The 12,907-nt window shown below is 41.8% G+C and overlaps 1 protein-coding gene across 1 annotated transcript in view; it reads right to left on the bottom strand.

Annotated features, from left to right (window-relative positions):
* The window catches only part of LOC145417804 (uncharacterized), a 25,444-nt gene extending 16,810 nt beyond the window's left edge, over window positions 1–8,634 (bottom strand). The window contains exons 1-5 of the mRNA XM_080286420.1: window positions 8,580–8,634; window positions 6,028–6,148; window positions 1,494–1,661; window positions 843–1,068; window positions 1–52 (exon numbers count right to left, since the gene is read on the bottom strand). The exon at window positions 1–52 is cut by the window's left edge and continues 124 nt beyond it. Coding sequence (XP_080142546.1) covers window positions 1–52; window positions 843–1,068; window positions 1,494–1,661; window positions 6,028–6,050 — 469 coding nt within the window. The 5' untranslated portion in view covers window positions 6,051–6,148; window positions 8,580–8,634. The remainder of the gene's footprint in view (window positions 53–842; window positions 1,069–1,493; window positions 1,662–6,027; window positions 6,149–8,579) is intronic.
* Between the last annotated feature and the right edge of the window lie 4,273 nt (window positions 8,635–12,907).

Genomic DNA, 12,907 nt, shown 5'->3' with positions numbered 1-12,907 from the left:
GACTACCAATGGCTACAGACAACAAATGAAGCTGGCTGGGGCCAATGTGATCCTTGATTAGCATGAAAAAAGAGAGAGCAATGATAAATGTTGTGTGTATGTGGGATTCAGCTTACACATACCAGCAATTCAAAATAACAGTATACCTGTAAATGTAGAATTAATTATATGATCTTATACTATCCACAATAAAATTCCTAGCCTACATTAAATTATTCAGTGCCTGGTTCCAAAATGTGCAACACAGTACATCAAAAGGGAGAAAAGTGCGAGAAAGGTTGGAGAACGGAGCAAACCTCTTACACAGTGGACAAACAAAGTACAATCTAGAAGTATCTGATGACAGGTACTGTCATAGAAGGAGGGGTAGTTGCTGGACAGCAACAGAAATACTGTCAGTATTTTCTTGAAATACTGGATGTGTGTAGACAAAAATGCTACTTTCAGCAAAACAACTTTAAGTATGACTGGTTTTCATCTCAAGATTAAGGGGTTAAAAGCATAAAAACTCATTTGTCAACTTTATACAATTTCATAATGAGCCAAAAGTAGCTTTAAAAAAAAAAAAAAAAAAAAAAAAAGGATCATAACATTGGCTAGCAGCTTAATAATAAAACATATTCCATTGAAATGACTACAGAGCAGCTGAATAATGAAACATTTGAACAAAACTAAGGTAATCGCTACAACCAAAACTCATAACTTTCTTATGAGAAGTACAGTACACAAGATAATCACAATCACTCAAGATATATGGTTTCCATACAGATCTCCAATGCATAATATAATCATCAACCAATTCATCTTTCTTTTGAAATAAACCCCACAACAAAGGAACTCACTAGTAATTCAGCCAAAACTCTGTTCTTCTGTTCATCAGTGAAGCCATTGAACCATTGCCGCATGAGAGTAAACTGCTGCTTGAATTCTGATGGAGAGACTGGGGGTGTGGCAGGACTCTCGGAAAATTCTCGTGTTGTTTCCCGCCATCCACCCATGATGTGTGCCTTGTAGCGATGAGGAAGGCTGTATGATTTGCGTGGCAGTTCATCCCAGTACACCATAGTGCTGAAAATTAAAAATGTAATGCTACAAGGGTGTTCTTTGGGACACAGAAGAAAAAGAACACACATAGTTATATTCCCTAAATGTCATAAAAGGTGATTAACACTTTCAGTACAATAACATCTACCATGTGTTTTTTCTGCTACTACTGGATTATTTCACCCAGAGTGAATTCAAGAACTTAACACAGTCTCACTAAGGGCATTATTTAAGGATGTCTGAGTCATGCTCATCAGAATAAAGGGCAGACACTAATAGTTTATTTTGTAACTGAAGTAGCAATTCTGTTTTGCATAAGTCACTGTTGGAGGTAGTCTCCTGCAAACTGTGCTCTGGAGTAATTCAAGGCTACTGCAGCTTCACCTGCACAGGAGAGGGTTGTTATGGAAGGGGAGGGATGGGAGGGTAAGGGTCATGCACTAACTCACCTGGCATTGTTGCAGTTAACTGATGTCTCCTTATTGAGATTTCTATCATAGGTACCATTGACTATGACCTCATTAAGAGTCTCAGGGAAGGGGGAGGCTAAGGACAGATCTGAGACTGACAAGCTGCGGGTGTGACTCCCACTCCTTGGTAGCTGCTGGTTGGTCAGACTGAAAGTTCACATTAATACAATGAATTTAGGCATTCACTACATGACACTACAACAATTTAGACATTCAGCACAGATAAAAGAACAACACACGATACATTGTAATGCAAGAAAATCAGGAAACATTAGCAACAAGGAAGTTACAGATGATTTATAAAAAAAAAAAAAAAAAAAAAAAAAAAAAAAAACTCACACCCATACTGTATTCAGCATCATCCCACTTCTTTCTACTATAGTCATCACTATCATTCATCAAGGCCAATGTAGTACAGAAAAGTGCATCACACAATCTGTCAATACTGCACAGTACTTTGACTGGAATAATTCTGTTAACACCATGACAGCAATAAGCATCAGTAAATCTCTCTCCCTTACTTGAGGTCATCTCTGAATGGCATTTAATTAGCTTAAGATTACCCTACACTCTTTGACAGCATTTCTCACTGTGGCTGTAACTTATCCCATATTATACAGTACTATACACAGAAAAATATAAACTGACATGTTTCATATACACCACCCAGAGATCCCTAACTCATACTAATGCAAGACTGTACTGTTATATGGCTACTTATACACAGAGTTAATGAAGGTACAGTAATACTATATTGTATGAGTAATTGTTGCTCGTATTGCCGCAAGTTTTCTAACATATCAAAGGTGGCTGGAAACCTTTTATCTCATCAGTGTACCTACCATTAACCAATTCATTCCAATGACATACTTTTTTCTTCATTGTAACTATCTCCAGACAAGTTTATTTGACCTAAGAGGAACTTTTCTAGCTGTAGGGGGTTAGATATAGCAATTAATTAATTTCTTTGCCACCTGAATTCTCTCCTAAACTGAATACAATTGTCTAGGGGTTCATTCAATCGTTTTTTATATCGGCTCCGACATGCTTGCATGTGCTGGTCTTGATTAACTGAAGGTGGCTCTCCACACTGCTCAATCTCCGTAAGTCTCTCTATTAGTTCTTTATCCCTGATGTCAAACTGTATGACCTGGTCACTTGGGACAAGTAAAAGGTGGAGAAGGACCACAGGCCCTGCCTGCACAGCCCCAAGCACAGTTGTGGGGAACAGGGACCCATACCCTGTCTCTGTGGTCTCAGGGAACCTCTGGCACAGATCCAAACCCCACCTTTTATTACTAAGTCATCATTATCATCATCATATCATGTAACCCTAACCACCCCTTGGAATAGAATCTTATGGGCCACATCTAGTTGGAGCATCCTAACTCACAGGAACACTAGACATCTAAGAAGTGTATGAGGACAATGAGGCTAATGCACTACATCAGTACACTGATTCTTTGGTTATTGCACATGACTGGTACCGAACATGGCACATGATAATGGAATTGTGCAATAATGAAAACACAGAACCTACAAGAGTTTACCCTAACTGGTACCAGGAACCCCAAGAGCAAGCCCAAATTTTCCCTCTTATGACAATTTTGACCACTAGCACATACATAATGTTATAGCAAGTCCTAGAAACACACATAAGCATGGTTATGTTAAGAGGAAGTGATGAAAAGGGCATAATATCGAAGAAACACATACCACAGAGAGATCTGACATGAGCTTGAGGTAAGAGGTTCCGAGGCTAACAGGTGGAGAGTTAGTGAACTCCACCACCCTTACCTTAGCGATGCTTACCTTAGTGATTGTAAAAGAGGCAAAGGAGTCAAAGCTCATAAAGGGTGGCTCTGCTCAACAACTCAGTTTCATGCTGGTTGTACTTATTCTTAAATACGTTAATACTGGGGCTACTAATTACAGACTCAACCAGACTACTCCATTTATTTATCACCTTCGTACAAAAGAAGTTATTCCACCCGGGATTAACTTCTCGAGTAAGGCCTTATATCTGAATCCCTCAAAGCCATCAGAAGGCAATGACAATGCATCATCATTATCTGAAGAAATCAGCTCAGATGTGTGATAACAATATTTTTTAGCCAAACACTTTAATAAAACAGTAAGACTGGAGATTTTCACTTTGCAGTGATAACGAAAACTGCTATAAACAAGGGATCATTGTACAGATCAAGAAGGCTGGTGACGGCTTTCTATCAGACACTAGAGGTATAACTGTGAATCCAGGAAAGCTGAACGTTTCAGTGTGAGTTTTTATGGATATGGAGCTGAGTTAAGAAGGGTTCATGTCAAGGCTGTGTACACGGGAGGGTTCGGGGTTTAACCCACCCATTTGGAAAGAATGAAAAATTCCAATCAAAATACTGTAATAAGAATGCAACTCAATAAATTAACTAAATCCTATTAAGAATGTTACAAGATAGAAAAATAACAGATAATGTTAAAAAGTTCTACAAAATAAAAGAAAGAATGAATTAAGACGTTTCATGAAGGTCTTAGAATGTTTTGTTACCGAAGAGAATACACGGAAGGTCATAGGACATTAAAAAAAAAAAAGAAAAAAAAAAAAGGGAAGTTTGTAGAACACAGTGGAAATTTCTAGAACATTTCATAAGGGTCTCTCTCTCTCTCTCTCTCTCTATACTGTATATATATATATATATATATATATATATATATAGCACTTTTGTGGAGAGTGAGTTAGTTTACAGTCAGAAATTAGCGAGTCAAGAAGCGTTTTGTTTTCCTCTGTTTTTTAGTGAAAGATTCAAGTAAATAATTGAATTCTTTGTTTCACTTACAAGGTTCTGCAGAGTTCAGTATGTATATTACCCTGAGTTTGTACTCTTTCAGTATTTTTGTCAGTTACAGTACCTAAGTTTACCATATTGCATTACAGTAATCCCTCCAATATCCGACGTAATAGAGCCAAAGGCATGTCCGGATAGTGATCCTGTCCAGATATTGGGCCCCAGCCTCCTGAACTTGTACTTATGGACCCTAACGCAGAAAAGCACCTATACAACTCCCTCTGGACATGCATTGCACCTATTTAAGACCCAAATCACACCAATAAGGGACATAAAAGACTGAAATAAATGCAAAAGAACCATAAAATGAGGTTTTAGAGATGAGTTTATACAATACTAAACATTCTGGGTACTTACAAGTCCCTGGCTCCTGGACTGGTTTGAACCGCCAGTTTGCAGTCCACAGTTAATCCTCTGCACTCTAAATTCTAATTTCTTAACACTGCACAACACTGTAAATTCCTGTGTGTTCTAGTGGTGAGGTATTGCTGTTTATTCACTGTTTATTCACAAAAAACAAGCACCTGTGGCTTGCACTGCTATAAGCATCTGCTCTCGATCGGAGTTAGGCTGTGACTGTTGATGATGGCGGGGTAACAGAGTTGCCAGATCGCAATGGCCACATTACCAATCTCCTCAACTTTCATTACCAAATTTAACTTTTCATTACCAAATTCGTAAAGCTAACATTTATTCTTCACTAATTATATATACAAGTGGAAAGACATGTAATCACTCTCCTTATAATTAACACCATGTTGATTATTTTCACGCTATGCAGGGTAGCAGATTAATCAGAGAGAGCAAACAATCCACCATCTCCATCCTGTGTATCCTCATACATGTGAAAAATCCATTTGGTAATGCATTATTCTGATTCATTACCAAACGAATTTTTCATTATCAAATTGGCCCACACTTGATAATGAAAAATACCAAATGGCAACCCTGACAGGGGAGGGGGGAGGGGGAGGAAGAAGGGGTGAAGGGATCATGGTGTAACAGCTGTTCGGCGCCACACGGCAAATTTCAAATTACGGGAGGGAAGAAAAGTCAGATTTTTTTTCGAATTTTTTGCGGTTTTTGGCCCATTTTGGGAATACTATTGGATCCCGGGACGATTATGTCCGGTTAGTGGGATGTTCGGATATTGGGCGTTCAGATATTAGAGGGATTACTGTACTTAGTTTAGAGGGTAACTGAGGCGCTCTAATCAGACCAAGCCCAAGCAGGTTTATATCCAAGGAGTGGTTGGAGTTTATTGCTCACATAATGCCACTCAGGGATGAGTGAGGCTGGTCACTCTCATCTTAAATGTCAAGACCAACTTGCCCCCCAGGCTCCTGTGCTCCTCATGGAATAACACAGGATTAGATGATGAATGAATCAATGATATAAAGTGGATAAAGTATGTTATGAAAAAACTGTTTTTTCACAACCCCCGCCCTTTCAAAAATGCTGCACACGGCTCTGGTTTATGTAATACATAATGTAGTACTAGGTTTTTTCACATAGCTACAGTATATATGAGGGCTTACAATGCTGAGTACTTCACACAGTACAGTAGCCTACATATACAGTAACTGTGCAAGTACTGTATTGTACCTGCCAAAAGTAACACATATTAAATACAATAGAACTGTACTATAATAAATACAGTAATTTCATACCTGACGTCTGGTGAGAGGTCCATTGGGGACACAAGCGAGTAGAATTGGCATCACTAAAGTACAAGCTGGGTACATTCGATGGTGAATACGATCTAATCTACCCAACACCCATCATCAGTCTCTGGAATCAAATAAAGTAGATATTAAAACCGATGCACAACAAAAATAATGAAGTAAATAATAAAACTGATGCCATGATATGATGAGGGACAGGGCGACATGGAGGTGATTTGTTTGTGGCCACCCCTTACGGGATTAAGGCGTCTGGCAATAGATAAATTGATAGACAGATGCAACAACAATCATTAAAGTATTGAGAATACTGCTACCTGTACATCCTCCGTCCCATACTGCCACAGGCTTCAACAGCAGTAGTTCAGTATAGGAAAAACGTTGCCCAGTGAGTTGTTCATGTGGTCAGCCTTTCGAAGTGCAACAACATGATCGGCTCAGTTGTGATAAATAAACACTTCTTAAGTTCACTGTCTTTATTTGCCACATTACTACACTAAATGCTTGCCAACTTCACTTCACTGTTTTCACAAGTGCTGGAGCTATATAATCAGCAATGACACTGAACTAAACTCAAACAGAACTGAAACGAAACTGACCCCCCTAGGCTCTTCCATCTCCTTAAATAGCCTTTCCTTTCTCTCCAACATTCTAGGACATGCTGGTACCTACCCCTTGCAACAACAGTTAGGCTACTAAATCGAAGACATCCAAAAGTCTTCCTCCATGACACAACACTCTACATTATTTAGGATACAAACAAATAAAATTACATAATTTAACAATCACATAAATAAAACATTATATGTATAACTTTACAAAATAACTCCCCTCACAACAGCAGGCTAACTGGCAACTCTGATACATATTGGAAAAATCCAAGAAGCACTAGGAACCTTCCAGTACTTCCTGTCTAGCAAATCCAATTCTCAACAATATTATATAGTACAGGTATTTAAACATCAACTGATATTATTTTACACAGCAACCCTCATTTTCTGGAGTCTACATAAAGTAGGCCTACCTCTTTTAAATATAACATAATCATTTTCTAATTCCATGAACTACATCAAAAGAAATCTGAAACCATCTTCCAAACCCTAGTACTCACTGTATCCATATCCTGAATCTAAGTTCATGCAGTTCTGGACACTGTAACAGGCTAATCAGTAAATTTAGCACTGTTCCTTGAAAGTCAAGGGATGACTGTAATCATATGTTGAAATTCAGATACTGTACAATACCGGTATCATCACCAGACCTTATTTTTCCATCATTTTCATTTTTACTACCGTAGGAATGTTTTCAGTGCCTTTCAGTTTGATACTGACTGCAACAACTGTACTAAGGTTAGGGATAAAGGATGTCAAAATTTGCAGGATGCAGCATTCACTATTTGATAAGGATGGTTAGATCTGGTGTGTCACTTTTTTTTTTTTTTTTTTTTTTTCCAGTTCCTAAACCTTGCAAAGGATGAACAAAACAGCTCGACCCAGGTTAGGTCTGACGGAAGCCGAAGAATTCATAGGATCAAAGATGCTGTGATTTGGTCCAAAGAACACTAAGGTCAGGTCCATAGGATGGCAAGGTTAGGTCAAATGGATGTGAAAAGGTATTGCTTAAAACAAATTTTCAATTTTTTTCAATGCCTTCAAATCTGCTGCTTCAAAAATTGGCTTAGATTTTTAATTTTTTAGGCTCCATGAATTCTTAACTGGCATTTTATAATCTCTCTGTTTTAACTCCATGGTCTCCTTCTGAGTATTTCCTTATTCATACTCAAGGGAGATGAGTCTGATATGGGAAAATGGGAGTGAAAAGACTTGTTACACTGTTAATCTCAATCAGGATCACACTGAAAACAATCCTAGAAAAGTGAAACAGACTAGAAAGTACAAACTGGTGTCAGTGTAATATTAACATCATAACCAGTAGATATATTTACGTCAGCTATTTTTTCAGTCTGTCAACAACACTTGGATACATCCGTCATGATAATGACTTCTACAATGCAAACATACAGAGAAATCAATACTACAGTATACTGTAAGGAGACTGGTAAATACCATTATCACAATATGTAACACTGGCTGATAAAATGGTATGGATCTAAGAATTTCCTGTACAAAGGCTACCTTATACCAGCACCCTTCCTTGTAACCAACACTAGAATGATAAGTATAACTGTTGGTAATTTCTCCTTTCACTTTCTCCACCTATCAAGATTTAACATTACTTCCTCTGAATTTCTGAAGTGGACCATTGAAACCACAAGCTACCAAAGCAAAACTCAAAATGTTCAGGTCAATAAACTGAATAACCTCATGGCTTTTTCTTCAGTGTAACAGCTGCTCCTGCTCTCCTCTACAGATAAAAATATACTTTAAAGCTTACTGATGTCAAAAAGCCTACCTGAAAGTTGCTTAACAATTTACTAAAAATGCTGCTTTGTAGTACATAATGGCAAACATTTATCTCCTGCAAGATGACCTCTATACTCAGATGTGTTCACTGATAATCAACAGTTATTAGTCACTTACCAATAAAACTTCAAATTCGTGCAAATGAACAAGTGGTCATTGCTCTCTCTCTCTCTCCCTCTCACTTAACTTCCGTCAACCAACGCCCCTCGTCAAGATCTCACAACTACTCAATTATACCCAAACTTACACAATTTCTCCTCTGGCAGATAACAGACTATAAGAACGTTTTAGAGCCTGTGTCCAACTGATAATTGTCAATTTGTAACTAGAGGGGAAGATTTTTATTTCCCAAATGTAAGCGTGTGGCAGTATGTAATTTTTAAGCCCCACAAGGTCCTGTAATACAATTAGTGCCGATGCTCTCTCTCTCTCTCTCTCTCTCTCTCTCTCTCTCTCTCTCTCTCTCTCTCTCTCTCTCTCTCTCTCTCGTGTCAGTAACACTTTATATAGTTTTAGAGTACACTATATACTGAGAATAAGAATAACCAGTGCCAAGCACTGATCATCCAACAACCCAGCTAAATAAAAGTGGTGACAGGTTAAATGTGCAGTGCCACTTGAGGTATCTGCTGATTACTCTTTCCTTTCGCTGAAGTAATGCATCAGAACATTCAATTTTGTTTTGCCTTTCCATTCACAATATTGAAAACGAAATCACAATCCATGGTTTCCCGTGTTACCTATGAATACTAGTAAATTAAAATAAACCCAGTAATATTCATCCTTTATGATCTTCCTGTTGCACTCTTGTGTAGTTACTTCTACGGCTCTCGTGTCCCACAGAAAAGCATGAGTTGGTTATCTGTTAGTTGTTACGCTTGCTAATATAGGGCTACACCGTGTTCTGTACGATAGGATGTCTATGGTTCATTCGCCCACCACATTTAACATCAGATTCTATTCCATGAGAGGTCACCAAGTCGTCCCCCTGTGGGGTACTCGTGCTGCATCCAGAATAGAAGCAACTATGATTCACAGTGACTATACAGTATATACTGTATATAATACACTGCCCACAAACCATTTCCCAACCCACTCACTCCTTGTAAGGAACTCTGGGCAAGCAGTCCCCCTTGTCATTCTGCATGTTGTGCCTGCATATGCCACTGTTTATGTCGCCATCTCTTCATCATGGATCCTCCACCCTCCTTGACTCAATTGTTACCATAGACTAATTAACTGGTACAGTAGTGCACTGTTGATGCAAATGACGTGAAATTGAACCCTGGCTGGGATCGGAAACAGGTTGGGTATTTGAATTTAATTGGAAATTTTAACTAATCTAGAAGATCCATTGATATGTACATAAAACAACCTTGCTACACCCATGACACGTCTTGAACAAGACAGCATACGACTGCGGACATCTTCACCCAAGTGGTGACATGTAGCAATGTGTATCGCCATCTCTTGAGTGTAGGGCTGTTTGACCTTATGAGGAGGAATGTCTAATTTGTCCAAATTCGTAAAAAAAAAAAAAAAAAAAAACTCCAGACCCATTCCAAGAAGCATGCAGTTAGGAATCATTGACCTGCTGCCTGCATTCTCATCAGCTTAGGAATATTTTTGCCATCTCTTTCTTAACGATTTTTCTTGAATGTTACACTTCAGTACTCGATTTCATGTTGTTTATACCAACACAGACCGCACTGATTGCAAAGAATATTTAAGTGGCATTTACAGAGATAAAGTAGTAAGGAAGAAGGGCTAGAAAGCCTCCTATGCTCACATAAAAGGTCAGCCCCGTGGTTCACAAAAGCTTGTTTTCTACGTGGACTGGAAGTTTTGCTACACCGTGAATTCTGGAAGCTTACCACTTGGGTACTGAAATATCCGCGCGACGAGGTGAGCCGGACACCGCAACCCCAGGAGAAGAGTACGGGGGGGGGGGGAATAACCACCCCACTAGGAGGTGACAGGGAGGCAGGTTTACCTGTATCTCCCTCACGTCCCGATGCCCCTCTTCTCCTCAGCCAGATCACACGGCAGTGTGCAAGAAAAGCACATACACTCCGGCAGAGGGAACGCTCGTCAGAATCGGGGTGGGACTTGCACTAACAAGCTCCCTAGCAGACCCTCGGACGCCGAGTTCCCTGGATCGGCCTCTTGTTGAAAGAGGACTCAGGAGGAGCCTCAAGGGCTGATATCCCCACTAAGGAGCAGCGGGCGTGCCATCGCCGTCCACTAGAACTGTCTCAAGGGCAGGAGCCCCAGACCCAAAGGCAGGAGAGCAGTCTCCATCGGCACTATGGCAATAGCCGGGCGTATCCATCGGGCGCCTTCTCCCTGCCTCCAAGACAAGGGCCGGAGAGCAATCTCCGTCGGCATTGTGACAATAGCCGGGCGTATCCATCGGGCGCCTTCTCCTTGCCCTTGAAACGACGGTTGGAGAGCAGTCTCCGTCGGCACTGGCAATAGCCGGGCGTATCCATTGGGCGCCTTCTCCCCATCGTCAGGGTCTGTAGTAGCAGGCGGGTCGGCTCCAGGCCGCTCTCCCCATGCCCATAACTGGGCTCCTGCAGAAGGCGGTGCCTTCCGCCCCAACCACCACCTCAGTGGCCAAGTGAGGTACCTCTCACCCTGCCCCTCAGTATCCGAGGGCGACTCTTGCTCCTTTTCAGGGGAACCTCCAGAGACCAGAGCGGGCGGGACATCCCCGAGGGCCAGTGCCCTGTCGGTGCAGCCCCAGGTGTTGTCGGACTCTCCCAGGACGAGAGGCCGCAGGTCGCCCCTGACGGCCTCCTCCCGACGGCGAGACCGCAACTCCCAGAGATGGCAGGCCTCCCTCTGTGTCCGTCGCAGCAGCCGAGCCTCCCCAGACGTTGGCGGCTGCAGCCCCTCCCTGACGGCCGCCCCCGAGGGGTGTGATAGCTTCGCGTCCAGGGTGCCGCCCCCTCCATGCCCAACCCTATCCCCTGGCCTGCCCAGGTCCTCTCTCAGAACCCCGACAACGACGAAGGGCTGGAGCTGAGTTGCGTGCCTGTTGGCCCTCTTCGGCCCCAGCCCAGAGAGCCAGACCCCCTGACGGGCCGCATCGGCTGGGGAGCCGCACCACACACCACTGGCTCATTCTTCCCGGACTCGTGGCCACCTGACGGACCACCTGCCTCTATACTACTCACCGGGCGGCCCTCCACCTACGCCAGGTCACCATTTGGAACTCCTGTCGTAGCAGGCCCTGTCCTCCCCTCCGTCGAAGACTGTATCCTCTCTGCACATCAACCCCCCTCCAGCGTGACCATCCCCGCTCCCCAGTGGCCCCTCCCCGTGGCCCCTCCCCAAAGGACGTGTGACTTCTCCCCAGTGTGCTCACCCTCCCCTTGTGAATTCTAGTGTATCAATACTCAAAGTACTATTACGCGGAGTGCTCGACATACCCGCACGGGTCAGTTCCATCACCCCCCCCCCCTATACCCTGAACGATACTTCCCCAGGTTCACTCTCTTGTTACGCAGACACCTAGGTTTAAGGTCGAGGGTATATATATATATATATATATATATATATATATATATATATATATATATATATATATATATATATATATATATATATATATATATATATATATATTGCGACCTCTGTTGTGCTGGAGACACTGAGCTCTTGTGCACGTCCCCACCGAACAGCAGACCTCAGTGTAGAACCCACACCCGTGGACTCCCGCTAGACCACAATATATATATATATATATATATATATATATATATATATATATATATATATATATATATATATATATATATATATATATATATATTTTGCCAGACGCCTCAATCCCGTTTGGGGTGGCCACAAACAAATCGCCTCCACGTCGCCCTGTCCCCCGCCATTTCACTGCCCTGCTCCCAACTCACACACCCCTCTCTCATATACCTCTCCACCCCATCCCTCCATCTCATCCTCGGCCTCCCCCTCCCTCTTCCCCCCTCCACCTCACTCACATACACTCTCTTCGACAGCCTCTCACCCTCCATCCTCTCCACATGGCCAAACCTCCTCAGTGTGTTCCTCATATCGCTTCCTATCACATCCACATCCACACCACAAGGCTACTTTATATCCTCATTCGTCAGCCTGTCTCTTCATGTGACTCCACAGGCTCCTCTTAAATAACTCATTTCCACTGCTCTCACTCTTGACTTCTGTCCTTCCAACAACGTCCAAGCTTCACTTCCATACGTTAGAGTTGGTATCACAATACTGTCATGTAGTAACTTTTTCACCTCCATGCTCACTTCCCTGTTTCTTATCACTACTTTCAAAGAACCAGCAACCTTTCTTCCCTGCTGTACCCTTTCAAGCACTTCACCCTCCAAACCTCCATCCTTACTCATCACACTACCCAAGTACTTAAACGTACTTACATTTTCCAGTTCCTCACC

The sequence above is a fragment of the Coenobita brevimanus genome, chromosome 111 (assembly GCF_032717465.1).
Source record: "Coenobita brevimanus isolate Jiangsu-jjx chromosome 111, ASM3271746v2, whole genome shotgun sequence".
In the NCBI taxonomy this organism is placed as follows: domain Eukaryota; kingdom Metazoa; phylum Arthropoda; class Malacostraca; order Decapoda; family Coenobitidae; genus Coenobita; species Coenobita brevimanus.
The sequence above is the reverse complement of the archived record's forward strand: the minus strand, read 5'-3'. Positions and strand labels throughout refer to the sequence as shown.